Source organism: Astyanax mexicanus, unplaced genomic scaffold, assembly GCF_023375975.1.
Source record: "Astyanax mexicanus isolate ESR-SI-001 unplaced genomic scaffold, AstMex3_surface scaffold_43, whole genome shotgun sequence".
Classification (NCBI taxonomy): Eukaryota; Metazoa; Chordata; class Actinopteri; order Characiformes; family Acestrorhamphidae; genus Astyanax; species Astyanax mexicanus.
Genome location: NW_026040053.1, coordinates 654,712 through 675,073, shown reverse-complemented (window position 1 = coordinate 675,073; position 20,362 = coordinate 654,712). Strand labels below are relative to the sequence as shown.

The 20,362-nt window shown below is 39.2% G+C and overlaps 1 protein-coding gene across 1 annotated transcript in view; it reads left to right on the top strand.

Moving 5' to 3' along the window:
* trpm1a (transient receptor potential cation channel, subfamily M, member 1a) overlaps positions 1-18,837 on the top strand; it is a 55,135-nt gene extending 36,298 nt beyond the window's left edge. The window contains exons 17-27 of the mRNA XM_022667384.2: positions 8,512-8,740; positions 9,568-9,699; positions 9,811-9,948; positions 10,383-10,511; positions 11,271-11,519; positions 12,102-12,276; positions 13,317-13,337; positions 14,171-14,315; positions 15,202-15,407; positions 15,796-15,928; positions 16,664-18,837. Coding sequence (XP_022523105.2) covers positions 8,512-8,740; positions 9,568-9,699; positions 9,811-9,948; positions 10,383-10,511; positions 11,271-11,519; positions 12,102-12,276; positions 13,317-13,337; positions 14,171-14,315; positions 15,202-15,407; positions 15,796-15,928; positions 16,664-17,855 — 2,749 coding nt within the window. The 3' untranslated portion in view covers positions 17,856-18,837. The remainder of the gene's footprint in view (positions 1-8,511; positions 8,741-9,567; positions 9,700-9,810; positions 9,949-10,382; positions 10,512-11,270; positions 11,520-12,101; positions 12,277-13,316; positions 13,338-14,170; positions 14,316-15,201; positions 15,408-15,795; positions 15,929-16,663) is intronic.
* Positions 18,838-20,362: the final 1,525 nt, after the last annotated feature.

Sequence of the window (20,362 nt, the reverse complement as noted above, 5' to 3'; positions counted from 1 at the left end):
CTAGCTTATTACTAATGATAGTTCTCTCCCCAGTAGCATTAGTATTTTAGCTAGCTTGTCGTTAAGGTTAGTTAGCTCATCGCTAAACATAGCTAGGTTAGCATGCTCTTTGCTAGCTTTAGTTCACCTTCCGGTAACATATGTGTGTAATTTAGCTCGTAGCTTAGGTAAGCTAGCTCATCAATAGCTTTACTACTATCCCAGGTAACACTAGTATTTTAGCTAGCTCGTCTGTAAAATTAGCTAGCTTGTCGCTAAGGCTAACTTCTACACTCTCTGGTAACATTAGTGTGTAATTTAGCTCGTTGCTAGGGTTAGTTAGCTCATCACTAGTTTCAGTACTCTCCCAGGTAACACTAGTATTTTAGCTATCTTATCACTAAGGTTAGCTACCTTGTTGCTAGCTCTCTCAATGGTAACATTAGTATTTTAGTTAGCTCATTGCTACGGTTAGCTAGCTCACTGCTAATGTTAGTTATCTTGTTAGTTTTGCACTTGCACTTCTTGGGTTTCTCCCGGTTCCTCCAGAGGTTTCCACCTCTTCAGTATAAGGCAGTTTTTCCTGTGTTGTCACCTCTATCACTGTAAAAGGGTCTGTAAACCATTTTGATTTGGTTATTATTATTATTATTATTATTATTATTATTATAAAGAAAACTCATTAGTGTTGGGTCCTGTGTTTTTTTTTTCTACTGAAAGAACTTTTTACGATGGTGTTCTTTTATTAAAAGAATGTAATTTTACGTTTTACAGAGATTTGCAGCAGTTAATATAAACGTTAGATAGCCCAAACCCTCCCAGTCTGTTATAAGAACAAAACATTAATTACCCAGAAGTCGTTTTTATTGCAGTATATTGTTCACTGACCTCACAGGAAAACCGGTGTTGTGCTGAATTCAGCACCCCCGCCAGAAAAAGCACCCTCTCTCAAGAGAGCGCACACCCACGTCTTCCTGATAAAAGGGAAGATAATTGCTTTAGCTAACTTTAATTAGAACTATCTAATCTCTCTCTCTGTCTCTCTCTCTCTGTCTCTCTCTCTCTCTCTCTGTATCTTTCTCTCTCTGTATCTTTCTCTCTGTCTCTCTCTCTCTCTGTCTCTCTGTATCTCTCTCTCTGTCTCTCTCTCTCTCTGTCTCTCTCTCTCTCTCTCTGTCTCTCTGTCTCTCTCTCTCTGTCTCTCTCTCTCTGTCTCTCTCTCTCTCTGTCTCTCTCTCTCTCTCTCTGTCTCTCTCTCTCTCTCTGTATCTTTCAAATTCAAATTCAAATGGCTTTATTGGCATGAATTGTAAACAACAACTGTTGCCAAAGCAAACAATTCAACAAATACAAAAATAATAATCAAATTATGACAAAATTGAAGGATAATAAATAAATTACAATATGTGAGAAAAAAAAAAATAATAATAATAATAATTATAATAAGAAATAAATGTACATATAGTTTATGCAATAATATATATATAATTATATAAGCAGGGTTGTTTAGTGTAGGGTGGGGCTCTGGTTTCTCAGGGTGTGGCAGTTGTGTACATATTTAGCAGATAATCCAGCACATTCTGGAATCTCTCCTAAATACAGTCTGATCAGATCTTCCTCTGTTATTAATCTGAGCGATGGGATGGTGGATATGATGTTCTGTAGGAACTGCAGTCTGAGCTGGGTGTATTTAGAGCAGGAGGAGAGGAAGTGCTGCAGTGATCACACACTCGCTCGGCTCTGGGTCTCCAGTGTTTCCTCTGTCTCCCGCTCTCTATCTCCAGGCTGTGGGCACTGAGTCTGTACATCGTCAGCGTGTGTCTTTCTCTGGGGTTTTTAATTTTAGTCAGGTAATCTGCGAGGGTGTATTCTCTATTTAATGATCTGTAACATTCTAATTTATTAATGGAGGAAATTTCATGAAGCCAGTGATTAATATAGTCTGATTGCTGTGTTTTGTGGATGGTTTGGAGGTGTGTGTGTTTGAGGGTGTAGCAGGTGGTGGTGTGAAGGTGGTGGTGGTGTTTAATGTGTGTGAGAGGGTCTGTTTCTGGGTGTGTGCAGGTATTAAGGTATGCTGTGTGGTGGGATGAGTCTGGGTGGGATTGGGACAGGTGAGAGTGGAATTTTAAAGCTCTGGTTATGATGGATAGGGAGAGAGGAAACTGGCCGAGCTCTGCTCTGCACGCCAGGTTCACCGTGCTGCGATGGACTTTTAAAATTTCTTTGCAGAATTCCAGGTGAAATTTTTCTATTGGATTCGTGTCCCATGATGCGTGTCCTTTATAAATTTTAGGTCCCCAAACTTCACTGCCATATAAAAGTATGGGTTTAATAATATAATTAAATATTTTTAGCCAGATTTGTATTGGAAGATTAAATTTGTTTAGGGATCTTTTGATGGTAAAAAATGCTTTTCTTGCTTTCTCTACCAGTGCATTCGTAGTCTTATTAAACCTGCCAGATGCACTTATTACCAGGCCCAGGTAATTGTAGTCCATACAGTGCTGTAGAGTTATTCCTCTGAATGTAAAGTGGAATTTAGATTTTTGTGATCTGGCTTTTTTTTGGAAAATCATTATTTTGGTTTTGTTGATATTAATGTCTAGGGCCCAATCTTGACAAAATTCTTCTAATATATTTAAATGTTGTTGTAAGGCTTCTGCTGTTGGAGCTAATAAAAGTAAATCATCTGCATATAATAGGAGTTTTATTTCTTTATCATTTAATTCAAGACCTAAGTTTGGAGAATTTTCAAGGGTTGTAGCCAATTTGTTGATGTATATGTTAAATAAAGTTGGGGATAGATTACATCCTTGATGCACTCCACGTCCTTGTTTAAAAAAATCTGTTCTTCTGTTCTCAATTTTTACTGCACATTTATTATCATTATATTTGGATTTAATTAAATCATAAACCTTCCCCCCTATACCAGATTCAAGTAATTGGAGAAATAGTCCATTGTGCCAAATTGAGTCGAATGCTTTTTTAAAGTCTACGAAACAAGCAAATATCTTCCCTTTGGTTTTTTGATGGACGTGTTTTTGAATGAGTGCATCTAAGGTGTAAATATGGTCTGTGGTTCGGTGTTTAGGTAGAAATCCAATTTGACATTTTGATAGGGTATTATGTTCAGTTAAATATTTTAATAGCCTGGTGTTTAGTATACTGCAGAAGACTTTGCCTAAATTACTGTTTACACAGATACCCCTGTAGTTATTTGGGTCAAATTTATCACCATTTTTATAAATTGGAGTAATTAGACCTCTATTCCAGATTACAGGAAAAAATCCACAATTAAGTACTAGATTAAAAAGTTTTAGTATGGCCAATTGTAATTTGGGACTGCTGTGTTTTAACATTTCGTTTTTTATATTATCAATTCCGCAGGCTTTTCCTTGTTTTAGTAATTTGAGTTTTTCCTTTAATTCCTGTATGGATATGGGGTAGTCTAATGGAGACTGATTGTCTTTTATAGCTGATTCTAATGTACTGAGTTTTTCAGTGATGGTATTTTTGTTTGATTCATCTGGAGTTTTATAAAGGTCTTCAAAAAACATTTTCCATATTTTGCTATTTTTAATTGAGGTATTTTTAAGATTGGTTGTTGTAATATTTTTTTTCCATAAATCCCAAAAATAATTTTCTTTAATAGTTTTTTCCATTTTACTACATTGGGTTTCTGTGTATTGATATTTTTTAGTTCTAATTAATCGTTTGTATTGTCGTAATGTTTGAAAATATTCTAGTCGCAATTGTTGGTCATTTGGGTTCCTGTGTTTCCTGTTGGCTAAATTTCGTAATTGTTTTTTGGATGTTAAACATTCCTTGTCGAACCATTTTTCTTTTGGTTTTTGTTTCAATGTTTTGGTTATTAATGTCTTTAGATTTGACTTTTTAGTTAGTTGGTAAAAAATTTTATTTAGGCAATCAGTTGCCAGATTTATGTCTTTTTTGGTAGCTTGATAGTGTGTTTGAATAAATGTATCTAACATTTGTTTAATATTTTCAGAGTCCAGTGCTGTTGTGTAATTTGTGGTACTTTCTTCTGTCCATTTGTATGGTTTAGGGAGAGGGTAAGTGTCGGTGTCTGGGTCGTGTGTGTTGGTGTTAGTTGTTGATTTTTTCAGGTACAGGACGGTTTGGCAGTGATCTGAAAGATATAATTGTGGTAAGACTACGAATGCACTGATATGTCCTGGATTGATGTCTGTGATGGCGTAATCTACCACACTGCTGCCCAGTGCAGAGCTGTAGGTGAATCTGCCCAGCGAGTCTCCTCTGGTTCTGCCGTTAACGATGTACAGACCCAGGCCTTTACACAGCTGGAGGACGTGTTTTCCGTGTTTATTAATTACACTATCATAACTTTGTCTCTGAGTGGTTATGCTTGTGTGGCAGTATAGGGTTTGTTTATGTATATTTGTTGTTTTATCTATATCAATAAAGTCATTTTCTCTTGCAGTTCTGGCATTGAAATCTCCACATAGTAAAATATAACCTAATGTCTGGTAATTATTTATTTCACTTTGAAGATTTTCAAAAATGTCTTCTGTGTAATAAGGCGAATTTTGAGGAGGTATATAAATAGTGCATAAATATATATCTCTATCATTTCCTAATAGGTTCTTGTTTAATTTAATCCATAGATAATTTTTATTATTTTTTAGAAGAGTTATGAATGATCTATATTCTTCTTTATACCACACAAGTATACCACCTGAGTTTCTACCATTTTTAATATGGGCATGTTTTGTGGGGGGTAGATATAGTTCTATGTAATTATTCGGACAGGAAGAATTTGGATGGTTATCCCATGTTTCTTGTAGAATAATTAAATCTCTATTATGTATATTATTTATAAAATCTGGATTTGTAAACTTTAGACCAAATGTTGACGAGAAAGAACCTTGAATATTCCAACAACTAATTGAAAAGGAAGCCATCATCAGATAATTATAGGTATTTCACAAAGAGATATTCAATTCATTACCCAACTATAATCATTTTTTCTAATAGTATTAATTGATTTAAGTGTAAATATTAGTGCAGTTGTATCAGTGTAGATAATTTTAAAAAGTAAAACAAAAATGAGTTCATTAGTTTGATAAAGGATGGTGATAAATTCTCTTATCTGGTTGGAGTGTAGCTGGTTAGATTGCAGCTGGTTGGATTATATTTGGTTGGGATGTAGTTGGTTGGTTGGTTTTGGTGTAGCTGGTTTTGATAAAGCCAGTTGTGGTGTAACCAGGTGATGGGTAGTTGGTTGTGTGATAGCTGGTTGTGTTGTAGCTCTTTGGGTTGTAGTTCGTTGGGGAGTAGCTGGGTAGGGTGTAGCTGGTTGTGTGATAGCTGGTTGGGGTGTAGCTGGTTGTGCTGTAGGTCTTTGGGTTGTAGTGGGTTGGGGTGTAGCTTGTTGTGCTGTGGTTCTTTGGGTTGTAGTTGGTTGGGGTGTAGCTGGTTGGTGTGTAGTTGGTTGTACGGTAATTGGTTGTGCTGTAGTTGGTTGATGTGTAGTTGGTTGGTGTGTAGTTGGTTGTACAATAATTGGTTGTGCTGTAGTTGGTTGGGGTGTAGCTGGGTGTACAGTTGCTGGTTGTGCTGTGGTTCTTTGGGATGTAGCTGGTTGAGGTGTAGCTGGGTGTACGGTTGTTGTTTGTGCTGTGGTTCTTTGTGGTGTAGTTCACTGGGGAGTAGCTGGGTAGGGTGTAGGTGGTTGTGTGATAGCTGGTTGTTGTGTAGCTGGTTGTGTTGTGGTTCTTTGGGTTGTAGTGGGTTGGAGTGTAGCTGGTTGGTGTGTAGTTGCTGGTTGTGCTGAGGCTCTTTGGGGTTTAACTGGTTGAGATGTAGCTGGGTGTATGGTTGCTGGTTGTGCTGTGGTTCTTTGAGGTGAAGCCAGTCGGCGTGTAGTTGGTTGGGGTGTAGCTGGTTGGGTGAAGGTGTGATTCCTTGAGCAACTACAGCAGCATAAGTTCTGGGCTGTAGTTCTGGGTAAGGGTTGAGTTCTAGCTGTGGTGGTGGTGGTGGTTGCCAACTGCTGTTGGGTTGTGGAGTCTGATGGAGTGAAGGGCACTGTAGACTGTAGCTGGGAGCAATAAATGCTCTGGTGGTTTCACTGTGGTGGTTCTGAGAAGAGCTGAGGGGTTCAGATGTTGATCTTGGTCTGACTGTAGGTCTTTTGCGGTGTAAGACTGTGTCTTTCAGGCTCTTTGCAAATAGTTTGACCCCTTTTTGGTTTAGATGAAGACGATCATAAAGGTGTCTGTGAAGAATCTGCCCATAAAGCACTACTTGTGTGTTGGGTATGTGGGTACAGAGTCTGTAAATGTCTGAGTTGATGTTGTTGATAGTGTGTTGGGCTGTGTCCAGTCTTGGTAATAAAGTGGAGATGGTGATTGTTGCTGTAGGAAATCTCTTGCTGGCTGTCATTGCTGTTTGTTGGAGTGCTTCAGGTATGTTCCTGCTGTTCTGAGTTAGATCATTGGTCCCCGTATGAATGATGATGTGCTGAATTCCGTTGTAGTTCAGGTTTGATAGTTGATCAATGGCTTTGTTTATGGTTGGAGTCCAGATCTTTGTTGAATGTTTTTTTGGGAAAAGACGTTTCATGTCTAAATATTTCCCATTAGAATCACACAGAAATAATACATCCTGTGTTGTCTTCTGCTTGTGTGGCGTTGTGTGTGTGGGTTCCTCAATGTTGAGGGAGTTAGGTGTGAGTGTGTGTGTTTGTATTGGTGGGGTAGGTTGAGGTATGGTATGAGGAGAGGGTAGTGTAGGGCGTGGGGGTGAGGAGGTGGGAGAGGTAATGTTAGTGGAGCTGGTGCAGTTTTCTCTGGTGCTTGTCTGGCTGTGTTGGGGTATCTGTGCTGGAGTGCTGAGCTGTTGAGTGATTGTGTTTAGTTCCTCTGTTATTCTCCGTAAAACTGTCCTCAGATTCTGATTATCCTCTTCCAGTTCTCTCATGGCCTGATGTAGTTCCCGGATCTCATTCTTATGTTGTAGAACTTCAGTGTAAAGTTCTCCTGCTGGTTTGCTGCTGTTGTTGTTTTCCTGAGGAGGGCAGGACAGGATTCTCTCTTTAAAATGAGTAAACTCCTGTTCCAATATAGATAGCCCTTCTCTCAGAGTCCTGATGCTGCAGGCCAGTTTAGGTGTGAGCTCCGGCTGTACTCGTGGTGTTGTAGGGCTGTGTACAGATCTGTGTACAGTGTTGTTCACTGGTGTTCTCTGTGAATCTGTAGTTTTTCTTTTTGATGCAGCAGATTTCTTCATATTTTGAAAGCAGTTTTGAAAGTTGTGTAAGCTGTTTTCAGGTCCCTGGATCATAACTGTACCGTTATGATATATATTTATTGTTAGGATGGGGCATGTGTACTCAGCATCTTCATATGTAGTGATTTGTCTGCCTTTGCTTATTCCGTTTTTCTTTATGTAAGTGAAAGAATCACTGATCACTGTATGCCAGTCTGCAGGGTGATGGGTGGAGAAGAGCAGGTTACACATTACCTTTAGATTGTTCTTTGTAGTGAAATCTGCCACTAAAGTTTCTGGGTTGTCAGACAGGATTTTTGTTTTGAATATTTTCCTGGCGTTTGCTGATTTGACGTGCGGTGGATACTGCACCTCGCTGCCGTTCAAGTATAGCGAGTGTCCGCTGGAAGCGCTGGGTCCGCTGGAAGCGCTGGAAGCGGCCGTTTCCATTTTCCGTGTGTGTGTGTGTGTGTGTAAGTGTGTGTGTGTGTAAGTGTGTGTGTGTGTGTAAGTGTGTGTGTGTATATGTGTGTGTGTTGTTCTCTCACCGCTGTGTGAGAGCGCTGTGTGTTAGTGTTAGGTTAACAGCTGATCGGTCGCGGATGTTGTTGTTAGTAACGGCTGAAGTCCATCAGCTGATCTTTGCGCTCCGTACTTCGGCTGTAGTTCATAATAAACTCTCGTTTTTTTTCCTACAGGTGCTCTGTCCTTTACTTCATCGTAATATCATGTAGATAAATGATAAATCAATCACTCAGTGTGAAAATACCTTAAAAGTTTATGTTCTGTTTAGGAGCTTACGTTTTCTGCTGCCATTTAAACGCGTCTCCATGGTAACTCTCTCTCTCTGTCTCTCTCTCTCTCTGTCTCTCTGTATCTCTCTCTGTCTCTCTCTCTGTCTCTCTCTCTCTCTGTCTCTCTCTCTCTGTATCTTTCTCTCTCTCTGTATCTTTCTCTCTGTCTCTCTCTCTCTCTGTCTCTCTCTCTGTCTCTTTCTCTCTGTCTCTCTCTCTCTCTGTCTCTGTCTCTCTCTCTCTGTCTCTCTCTCTGTCTCTTTTTCTCTGTCTCTCTCTCTCTGTCTCTCTCTCTGTATCTCTCTCTCTCTCTCTCTCTGTCTGTCTCTCTCTCTCTCTGTCTCTCTCTCTGTCTCTTTTTCTCTGTCTCTCTCTCTCTGTCTCTCTCTCTGTATCTCTCTCTCTCTCTCTCTCTGTCTGTCTCTCTCTCTCTCTCTCTCTCTCTCTCTCTCTCTCTGTCTCTCTCTCTCTGTCTGTCTCTCAGGGAGTTTGGTCAGTTGGCGTATGAGTTGTTGGATCAGTCGTATAAGCATGATGAGCAGGTGGCGATGAAGCTGTTGACGTATGAGCTGCAGAACTGGAGTAACTCCACCTGTTTAAAACTCGCCGTCGCCGCCAAACACCGAGACTTCATCGCCCACACCTGCAGCCAGATGCTGCTCACCGACATGTGGATGGGCTGCCTGAGGATGGGCAAGAGCAACGGCCTGAAGGTACAGAGATCTCAGCCTATCAGGGGTGGGATCAAATTTTAATATTGCGATACTTGGTATTTTACTATTTATAGGTTTATGTTTGAGTAAAATGAACATTTCTCCCAAATTACAAATAAAAATATTCTCATTTAGAGCATTTATTTACAGAAAATGAGAAATGACTGAAATAACAAAAAAGATGCAGAACTTTCAGACCTCAAATAATGCAAAGAAAACAAGTTCATATTCATAAAGTTTTAAGAGTTCAGAAATCAATATTTGGTGGAATAATCCTGGTTTTTAATCACAGTTTTAATTTCATCCATCTTTGCATCATGTTCTCCTCCGCCAGTCTTACACACTGCTTTTGGATAACTTTATGCTGCTTTACTCCTGGTGTAAAAATTCAAGCAGTTCAGTTTGGTGGTTTGATGGTTTGTGATCATCCATCTTCCTCTTGATTATATTCCAGAGGTTTTCAATTTGGTAAAATCAAAGAAACTCATCATTTTTAAGTGGTTACTGCTTCATTACTCCACATGGTGGTGCTATATATATCTAATGAATAGGGTTAATTTTTTTGTTTGGTAAATTGTGTGAAACTAAAACCAATAAACCACTAAGTCCATCATTTCTGGTATTTGATTATTAAGGAGTATTTTATCTTCTTCAGTAACACAGATGCTGTATCGTATCATATCACAGAGAATTGTGATACAGATATAGATATAATCGTTATCGTAAGAAACGTATTGTGTTAATAATGTATCAAGAGATGCCGTTTGATTCACACCTCTGCTGCTGCATCTAAAGGAGTGATGATGATGATTATTATTATTATACAGGTGATTCTGGGCATCATATTCCCTCCTGCTATTCTTCTGCTGGACTTCCGGATAGGAGATGACATGTCCTATCACACCTCCAAAGAAACCGAGGAGACAAAAGATAAAGAGGACGACACCAAATCAAACAAGGTAAATAAAATAATAATATTATTGAATATTATTTCTCTATAATTTCTGTATTAATATGGTAAATCATGCAGGTAAGAGTAAAAAAGTGATTATTATTCTGTTACTGTTTAGGATGGAGTTGTGAACATGGATGCAACGTCTAAGAAAGGTGATGAAGAAGACTCTAAAAAGAAGAATAAACGAGTTCCGATCGGCAAGAAGATCTATTATTTCTATAACGCTCCGTTTACCAAGTTCTGGTTTAATACGGTGAGAATTATTATTATTATTATATACTTCCTGAGATTTATATTTCTGAGATTTATAGAAAATTCTCACAAAAAATATTAAGATTAGAGTATTAGAGTATCATATTGTGATTTTTTTTGCTTTGCAATACTGTATTGATTTGTAGAAACACAGTATTGATTAATAATGATCAGTTTAGATAAAGATAAAGAGGTAAAGGTTGGTGTCAGAAGTGGTTAATTGATTGTTAGTGTATCCTGTCGGTAGATCCCTCTGCTCAGATTGGATAAAACATTTTCTTTTATTCAGATTTTATAAATATGATTGTGTTTTATACTTTTTTCTAGACTAAAGCGCTGCTACTATGATCAGGAGATTGATGGTTTGAATCCCGGTCATTCAGCTTGCCATGAGCTGTTTATAATAATAAATAATAACGTGAGAATGTTTTTCAGATTGCTTACCTGGTTTACCTCATGCTGTATAATTACATCATCCTGGTGAAGATGGAGCGATGGCCGTCACTGCAGGAGTGGATCGTCATCTCTTACATCATCACTCTGGGACTGGAGAAAGTCCGACAGGTGAGCCCCGCCCCCTTAAATCCTGATACTCACAGGTATTTAGATAAACCCAGAAAATGATCTGGGTGTGTGATTGTGCCCCGCCCTCCTGCCCCCTACTGGTGTCTTCAGATACTGCACTACAAATTCTAAACTCTGGAGTTTTCAGATGTTTTGCGCTGTAAAGATTCTGTATTTTTTTTATTGTAGATTACTACTAAATTCATCTAAACTATAAAGAAAAAGTTATAAATAAAAGAAATACTCATTTTAAACCATCATTTAATATATATGAATAAAAAATATATCTAAAATACGAAATGCTAAAATACCGCAAATAACAAATTGACACAAAATGCAAAGAATTTAAAAAATGTAAAAATAAAAAAAAATTATAATAATAAAATATAAAATGATAAGAATGATAAGCAATGATAAAATGAATAATAAACTAAGAACATACATTAATGGATAAAAAATAAATAAATAAAAAATAAAAAATTACAAATAAAAAATAAATAAATAATAAGAAAAAGATAAACTATTAATAAAAAACTAAAACTTTAAAATAATGTAAAATTATATATGTGTGATGTGTATTTATGTTTATATGTATGTATAGATACGTGTAATGTATGTGATGTATATTTATGTATATATGTGTATATATATGTGTAATGTATGTGATGTATATTTATGTATATATGTGTATATATATGTATCATGTATGTGATGTATATTTATGTATATATGTATAATATATGTGTGTAATATGTGTAGATCCTGATGTCTGAGCCGGGGAAGTTGAAGCAGAAGATTAACGTGTGGTTGGAGGATTACTGGAACATCACGGATCTGGTGGCGATCTCCATGTTTCTGCTGGGTTTGCTGCTCCGCCTCCAGAACTCCTACATGGGGTACGGCCGGGTCATCTACTGCGTCGACATCATCTTCTGGTACATCCGGGTCCTCGACATCTTCGGCGTCAACAAGTACCTGGGGCCGTACGTCATGATGATCGGCAAAATGGTGAGTGAGCAGATCATATATATACAATATATTTATGTATGAATGAGAACAGTGTGAATTTTTCTTTTGAAAAAAAAAACAGTATAAAAGTAGAACCCTGATGTGATAAATAATTAGGGGTGGGTGATATCCCACCATATTTCAGGGGATAATATCGTTCACGATATAAAAAAAATGGTGATATTATTGTGTATGGTACAATATGGCACACTCCTAGTGGTATGTATGTAAGTGTATGTGTGTAAATATATGTATGACTGTGCCCAGATATGGATTGTCACTCTGTTCTGGGTAAATGCTGTAATGCTGGATGCAGTCCTCCAGGTGAACGGGGGTTGTTTCTGGTTGAGAGTACGCTGTGCACTATTGACTGCCGCTTCTCACCAGTGTGTGGATGAGTGCTGAGTGTGAACGGTTGAGTGTAAAGCGTGTAAATTGTGAAGCGCCCTTGCGTTTATAGAAAGGCGCTAAATAAATTTAACTTTATTCATTTCATACAGAAATGACACCCATTCGGTGGAATATCCCATATATATATATATATATATGTATATATATGTGTGTGTGTGTGTGTGTGTTCAGATGATTGACATGCTGTACTTCGTGGTGATCATGCTGGTGGTGTTGATGAGTTTCGGCGTGGCGCGGCAGGCCATCCTGCACCCGGACGAGGAGCCGACCTGGCGGCTGGCGAGGAACATCTTCTACATGCCGTACTGGATGATTTACGGAGAGGTGTTTGCAGACTCGATAGACCGTAAGACTAGAATTCATAGTAAGATTCCGTTTCCTGATTCACGACTGAATGATCCGATCCCGCTCCATCCGGCCCCGCCCCCTCCCCCACCTCCACCTGTACCGCCGCTCCCCGTCCAATCACTCGCTCCGCTCATCGCTCTCTGAGTCGTGTGTTCTGGACTGGGTGTGTGATTGTGCCCCGCCCTCCTGCCCCCTACTGGTGTCTTCAGATACTGCACTACAAATTCTAAACTAGTCTCTGGAGTTTTGGGAAGTTTAGTAGATTAATATTAAATTCATCTCAATTATGAAGGAAAAACATTAGGAATCATTAATAAACAAAATGTGTTAAACCAGAATATGTTGTATATTTTCTCAGTCAGTTTTATGAGGTAGAGTCTCCTGGAATTCAGGCTTTCAGTTAACAGCTGTGCTGAACTCATCAAGAGTTAATTACTTGAATTTCTTGTCTCTTAATGTAAAGTTTGAGAGCATCAGTTAAAGTAAAGTAGTGAAGAGGTAGAGTTACAGGTATACAGTGAATAGTGAATATTTGAGTAATGTTCGAATCCAGGTTATGAGAAGAAACAACTACTCAACTAAATAAAGAAATAAAAAAATGACTATAAGATAAAAATGTCAGTCAATCTGAAAAACATAAAACAAAAATGTTATAATGATGGAACTGGCACTCATCAGGATCACCCCTAAGTTTATCAGAGTTTCCAGCCACAGAAACCACAAGTTAACAAACAGCTCCTCAGATAAGAGTATCTAAATACTTCACAGAGTATTTTGGTTTGTTTAACACTGTTTTTAAGTTTCTACATGATTCATTATGTGTTCCTTCATAATCTGATAGATCACTTCACTGTTCATTTACTATGTAGGAAAAAAAAAAATAAATAAAAGATTTATTAGAAGGTGTTTCTAAACTTTTGACTTTTGTACTGTACTTTATGCACTTGTTGATTATTGTTTGTCAGATTATTGTTTTGAGATAAAAAATGAAATTTCTTGTTCTCATTTTGTGTTTTTTTTTTTCCCCGCAATATTAAGTCTATGCAATGGAGATAAACCGTGAGTATTATTGAGTATTATATTATTATACTGTGGGAATTGTAATATTTGACAAAGCTGAATAATTAACCCTTTAATGCTCTTAAAAAGAGAAAAGCAATGGGATGTTTAAATACGTTCTTTATGATTTATGTAGTGGAAAACCCCATTAATCAGCTTTTAAGTTATATTTTATTGAGAGTAAAAAAGGTGAAATTAATTCTATTGGCGCCTTAAAGACAAAAACAACTTTTGTGGGGGTAAAGCTGAGCTAAGCTTAGAAAACTATAAGCTTTATCTGGATGGGATTAGTTTCTCAGGAGGTTCTGGGTAATTTTCTCTTTTATGTTTTTTTTATCCTCTGTGATTTTATTCCCGTCCAGAACTATCATGTAGGTGTTTTTCTCAGACGTCCTCTGAGAAAATTACAGGCTGAATTATCTACTGTTTTTCTCTGAACTCCGTGCTCCTCCGGTAATTTTAGTCCCGTCCGGACGCACATCTCTGAGTTTCGTCTCCTCGCCTTTAATAAAATAGATATTTGTCCACTGCCGTGCACCGCAATTACAGTTTGGGCGTGCCACGATTTCCACGGAGATCCACGTTAAAAACACAACAGCGAGTGGAAATGGAGGAGCTACTGAACACTGTTATGTCAAAAGCCTTTTCACACCTGATTTAAGCCAAACTGAAAAGTTTGAAAGACACAGCAACCTCTAGTGGTCATTAGTGTAATATACCTGTGCTGATTGGACGAGACGGCCCAATCAGGTTAGGTTGAGAGCGTTAAAGGGTTAATGATGCGTGATGGGGGATTATAGAGCGGTTAATCTGAAGGAGCTCTTGATTGGCAGCTCCCTGTGGAGAGAACATGTACGATGAAGACGGGAAGAAGCTGCCGCCCTGTATCCCGGGGGCGTGGCTAACACCTGCCATCATGGCCTGTTACCTGCTGGTGGCGAACATCCTTCTGGTTAATCTGCTGATCGCTGTGTTTAAGTGAGTCCCACATTTTTATTTATGTCTAGATGTGTCTCTAGTATGAATAAATGCTAGATGAGTTGGTTGAAAAAAGTGCTCTGGTGATCCGGTATAACACTGCTTTAGTCCAGTGGAGGAGTGTATTGAGAGAGATGATAGCATTTCAGCTCTTGCTCATGAATATTCATACAAGCAAACATATCTCACTTCTGATTGGCTAACAGCACTGCGACACCAGGAGGCGGTGAGATGAACAACAGTTAGAAATGTTTTAAAATAAAGACATTTTTACACTAATAACAGTCTTTACAATGTCATATGCTACTTTATAACATGTGTAATAATGTCCTGCTAAGTGCAGTTCAGACACTGACCTAGTCTTAGAGTCTCTGTAAAACACCAAATCCACCGGAGATCCTATTTAAACCCCGGGGTGGATTTTTACTTTTAACTAGTGTAAACAGAACTGTTCTAAACATCTAAACACTTACCTATCTCAGTAGTACTTGGCTGGTGGTGTTTTTCCTCCATAGACTAATTCTAACCATTTGTTTCTTAGCTCTGAATTACTGGGTAAAGTATATAAACACTGATGTGTTATTCGCACAAATAACACAGGAATGAACTGCATGCTGTTCCTAGTGCTGTTATTTAGCTCCTATCTGACGAGACGGCGTCGCTGCCCGGCTTCAGCTACGCCTGTGGGCGGTCCCGAGCCGAGGTGGGCGGGGCCATGAATACTAATTGATGGGTTGATGTAGACACGGTGCTTTTCCTGATCGACTCGTTTTTCTGATAATTTTCTTTTTTTAATTAATTGGTTAATTGAATTAGTTTGATCAATAATTAAAATTTAAATGGACACTCCAAAAGTAACAGATGTTCTTTGATGTTTTCTAAACAGCAACACGTTCTTTGAAGTGAAGTCCATCTCCAATCAGGTGTGGAAGTTCCAGCGGTATCAGCTGATCATGACCTTCCACGACCGGCCGGTTCTTCCTCCTCCCCTCATCATCTTCAGCCACATCTACATCGTCCTGAAGCGCCTGTGCTGCCGCTGCAAGAGGAGGAGGAAGGAGGGCGAGCTGGACGAGCGCGACCGCGGACTCAGTAACTCACTCTAATCTCACTCTAATCCCAGACTGCTGTGTCTAATCCCAGACTGCTGTGTCTAATCCCAGTCTAATCTCAGCCTGTTGTGTCTAATCTCACTCTAATCCCAGACTGCTGTGTCTAATCCCAGACTGCTGTGTCTAATCCCAGACTGCTGTGTCTAATCCCAGACTGCTGTGTCTAATCCCAGTCTAATCTCAGCCTGTTGTGTCTAATCTCACTCTAATCCCAGACTGCTGTGTCTAATCCCAGACTGCTGTGTCTAATCCCAGACTGCTGTGTCTAATCCCAGACTGCTGTGTCTAATCCCAGTCTAATCTCAGCCTGTTGTGTCTAATCTCAGTCTAATCTTAGTCTGATGTTGTAATGTCGTGCTGTTCCTCAGAGCTGATCCTGAGTGTAGAAGAGCTGAAGAGTCTGTATGAGTTTGAGGAACAGTGCGTGGAGGAATATTTCCGGGAGAAGGAGGACGAGGAACAGTCGTCCAACGACGAACGCATCCGAGTCACCACAGAACGGTAATCTGATCAGATTAATACTAATCCAGCCGATTCAGTAATACACCAGATCTGATTTATAACCTTTAGGCCATAACGTTCTGATCTGATCTGTATTCCTAAAAGACTTTGGACAAAGTAAAATAATTTCCAAATTAAAGTTTATAAGATTGTACAAAAATTCAGTTCCTCAAAACCATATATCAACCACTTATCCGCATCTCTGCAACCACTTTGGATACCATAGCAACTGCATAGCATTTACAAAGCAACACCTTGGCAACCATCTGAGTTAATGTATCAAACACCTTACTAACCACTTGGCATGCCATAGCACAAGCCTAGTGACACCATAGCAACCACTTTGGATACCAATAGCAACTGCATAGCATCCACATAGCAACATCTCAGCAACCAACCAACTACCCACACAAAGTTCCACTTTTGAACATAACCTAAAGCCCAATTTATACTTCTGCGTTGAACCTACGCCGTATCCTACGCAGAATGTGCTACGCAGCGTAGCATGTTTATACTTAGGCGCAGCGGCTCTGCGTCACGCTGCAGTTTTAACTGCGAAGGTGGGAATGTTAGGGAGGGAGCGCGAGGCACAGAGGTGCACGTCAAGTTGCGGTGTAGGCTACGGCTTAGGGTACGCGACGACGCGTAGGGTAGGCAGTAGGTTTGACGCAGAAGTATAAATTGGGCTTAATTCCGTACATGTGCTACATTTGTTATCTTTGATGTTGTTGGCAGGGTGGAGAACATGTCCATGCGTCTGGAGGAAGTGAATGAACGGGAGCACACCATGAAGGCCTCGCTGCAGACGGTGGACCTGCGTTTGGGTCAGCTAGAGGAGTTTTCGGGCCGCATGATGCGAGCTCTAGAGCGCCTCGCCGGAGTTGAACGCTCAGAACTGGTCCGGACGCGTTCCGGAGGCTCGAACATGGGCGACTGTTTTCTGCACCGGCAAGGAAGCATCAACAGCAACGACGGCTACAGCCTGTACAGATTTCACCTGGATGCTGAGGAACGTCCGGCTGCAGACGAAGTGACTGGTGACCACAGGGGCCACGGGAGTCCGGAAAGGCGTGGCAGTCTGTGTGGCAGCGAGCTTCACTTGATCCCGCAAGGATCGTCTTCCTTCGGCACCATGCTGAACGTGCATCCCCTGCGGCAGAGGAGACGCTCCACCTCCAGCGTGGACATTCTCATATCCCCCTGCGCTCCACAAGACGAGGGGCAGAACTGCCAAGAGCCGAGACTGACCTCCACCGAGCCGCTGAAGAATCCGCACGCCCTGCTGGATGCGGCGCTGGAGCGAGCCGGCGTCACCGTGGGGAAGACGAGGCTGGACACGGTGGTTTCGTACCCTTTGGAGCGGGCGCAGTCCCTACGCCAGTATCCCGCCGGGGGCATGAAGAATTCACTCTTACCTGAAAACAGGGCCTGGAGCACCATGGTCTATTCTCAGGCAGGACAACCACCAAGACTGGGGACACGAGGGGACACCTGGGCCTCAGAACCCTGCAGTTTACAGGACCAGATGAGCAGGTCACCGACGACGGGACGCTGGGCCCCTCGCTTTGAGTACAAAGTTCATCCCTGTCTGTCCGGACACATGCCCAGAGTGTCTGCAGAGAAGGTCTTTGACGGCTCGGCCGGGTCAGGGGGACAAGAGAACCGAGAGGACGGACTGGGACGAGAGAAGAGTCACGGGGATGAGTGGGACGTGGGAGACACAGATAAGCTGTTAGTAGCCGAAGACAGGATGTACCCAGCCCTCAGGTCCAAGAGTCTCAACACCAACCCGCGGAAGCTGAAGGCTTTAGGAGACAGCCTGGAGAAACCCCGAGCCGCCTGCAGCGTCAAGGACCTGGTGGGGTCCTTCGAGATCAATTCAAACGACCATCAAAATTCCATCGACAGAAACGTCTCGCAGACGTGACGCGGAACACCGTACCTTCTACAGGACGCTGTAAACTTTACCAAACTTACAGAATTACTTAACAGAGAAACGTAAACCCCGAGTGTCCTGCAGGGCCAAGGACCTGGTAGGGTCTTTCGAGATAAATGCAAATGACCTTCAAAATTCCACAGAAACGTCTCGCAGACGTGACATGGAATACTGAACCTTCTGCAGGACGCTGTAAACTTTACCAAACTTATAGAATGACTTTACGGCAAACCAGAAACCCCTAGTGGCCTGAAGCATCAAATTAATTAATTCAAAGAATTATCAAAATTCCATCAAAATGAACATCTTTCAAACGTGACATGCAATACTGAACCTTCTGCAGGACTGATGACGTTAATATCATGTGATATTCTGGTTACCTTGCTATATATACATATTAAGTATTTTTATGTAAATAAGACATTAGTTAATTGATTTTATAGCATATATTTTTTTTCTGAGATGAAGGGACTGTATCTACCTCTGACCAATACTTATAAACATTAACAGAGTTTATATACAATAATCATAATTACACTACAAAAATATCATGCTATGAAATGTTATAAATTAAATTTATAACTCGTTTATGAAATGTTAGGTAAAAGTGGAAAAAGCCTCGATTCTACATCAGTTTTTATGTAATCCTGTGGGCTGTGGCTCCCCCAGTGGACCGGAGTGGTACTGCTAGGTTTGGTTAACATATTTTTATACAATTTAAAAATATATTTGAATTTTTATTTTTGAAATGTTAATAATCAAATACAGTAGTGTAATTAGTTTATTGGTGTAATTACTCTGTCAGGCCAACACACATACTGTACTTTATCCCTGATCTTTTCAGTTTTGTAACAAAACTCTGCAAATAAAGTATAAATAAAAAAGACTTGCATACATATTTACTTACAGAAAGATTAAAGTTAAATTTTTATACAATATCAGCTCACACTGATTATATATTTACTCATATAGACAAAGGAGTTGAGAAAGACGTGTAGTAAAAAAAACTTTATAGAAGAAAGAAAAGATTAAAGCGTTAAATCTGTATATATATATATATATATATATATTGTGGTTGAGGGTCGAAACGCCAAGGGAAAGCAGAAAATAAATAAATAAAAATATATTATTATTATTACTGAACCATAGTACAAAACACTGCTGTGCAATATTGTATTTTAAGTGTGGAATGGTGAAAGCTTGTTAGGGGTTATCTCCCAGTTTACACCAGTTTACACCCGAGAAAGCATCTGGAAAAGAGAGCGGGGGTCCAAAGGTTTTAAGAAGATGATTTTATTAGAGTTAAATGCTCTAAAATAAAAACTATAGAGTGGCTCTTTTAAGTTGGACAAAGGAACAAGCAAAATCATTTTAATATATAGTTTATAATTCAATGCTTTAATAATTTAAGCAAAGAAAAATAACTCTTCACATATAAAACTAAAATACTGTTTGCGATTTCATCTACAATATATTTTGCAGTATATAAACTTCAGCAAGATATCTACTGTAATAATTTAGTACAGAAATACAGACTTATTATTAAGAATATATAATATTTATAACTAAATATAAATATGAGAGTTAGGTATGATCTCGTGATCTCTCTCTTTTCTCCTGTCTTTTGATCTTTAGATAAATTATAGATACAGATTTGATGGTCTTTGTTCTACAGGCTGTTTAATCAGTGCAGGTGTAATTCTCTCTGGCGGCCGCCAGGGGGAAGCACCTCAGTGTTCAACACCCCCTGATCCCGAGATCAAACACAGCGTCATCAATACAGCTCTGTAAATACTTAAAAATTTTGATTTTCTTTGATTTTACCAAATTGAAAACCTCTGGAATATAATCAAGAGGAAGATGGATGATCACAAACCATCAAACCACCAAACTGAACTGCTTGAATTTTTACACCAGGAGTAAAGCAGCATAAAGTTATCCAAAAGCAGTGTGTAAGACTGGTGGAGGAGAACATGATGCCAAGATGCATTAAAAAAAACAGGGTTATTCCACCAAATATTTAATTAATTTATTTAATTAAAGCCCCCCTACAGTGTCTTGGAACATTTGTAGTATTACATTTAATCACAAAATCCAACTAAAGCTGACTTTACAACCTAAACATGTTACTCCACATTATATTTACTGTTCTTAAAAAACATTATATATACCAGATTTGTTTATTTATTATTATTATTATTATTATTATTATTATCATTATGTATTTACATGTGAATTTTGTTGTATATTTACATTTTCTCCAATCTTTTTAAAAAACTCAGAAGCGATGAGTCCTGGTTTTTTTTTGTACTGAAAGCACTTTTTACGATGGTGTATTTTTATTAAAATAATGTAACTTTATGTTTTATATTTTATATTGTTTATATTTTTCAGAAGTTAATATAAACGTTAGATAAACCAAACCCTTCCAGTCAGAACAAGACATTAATTTTCCAGAAGTTTTTATTGCAGTATATTGTGATTTATTGTTGTGATTT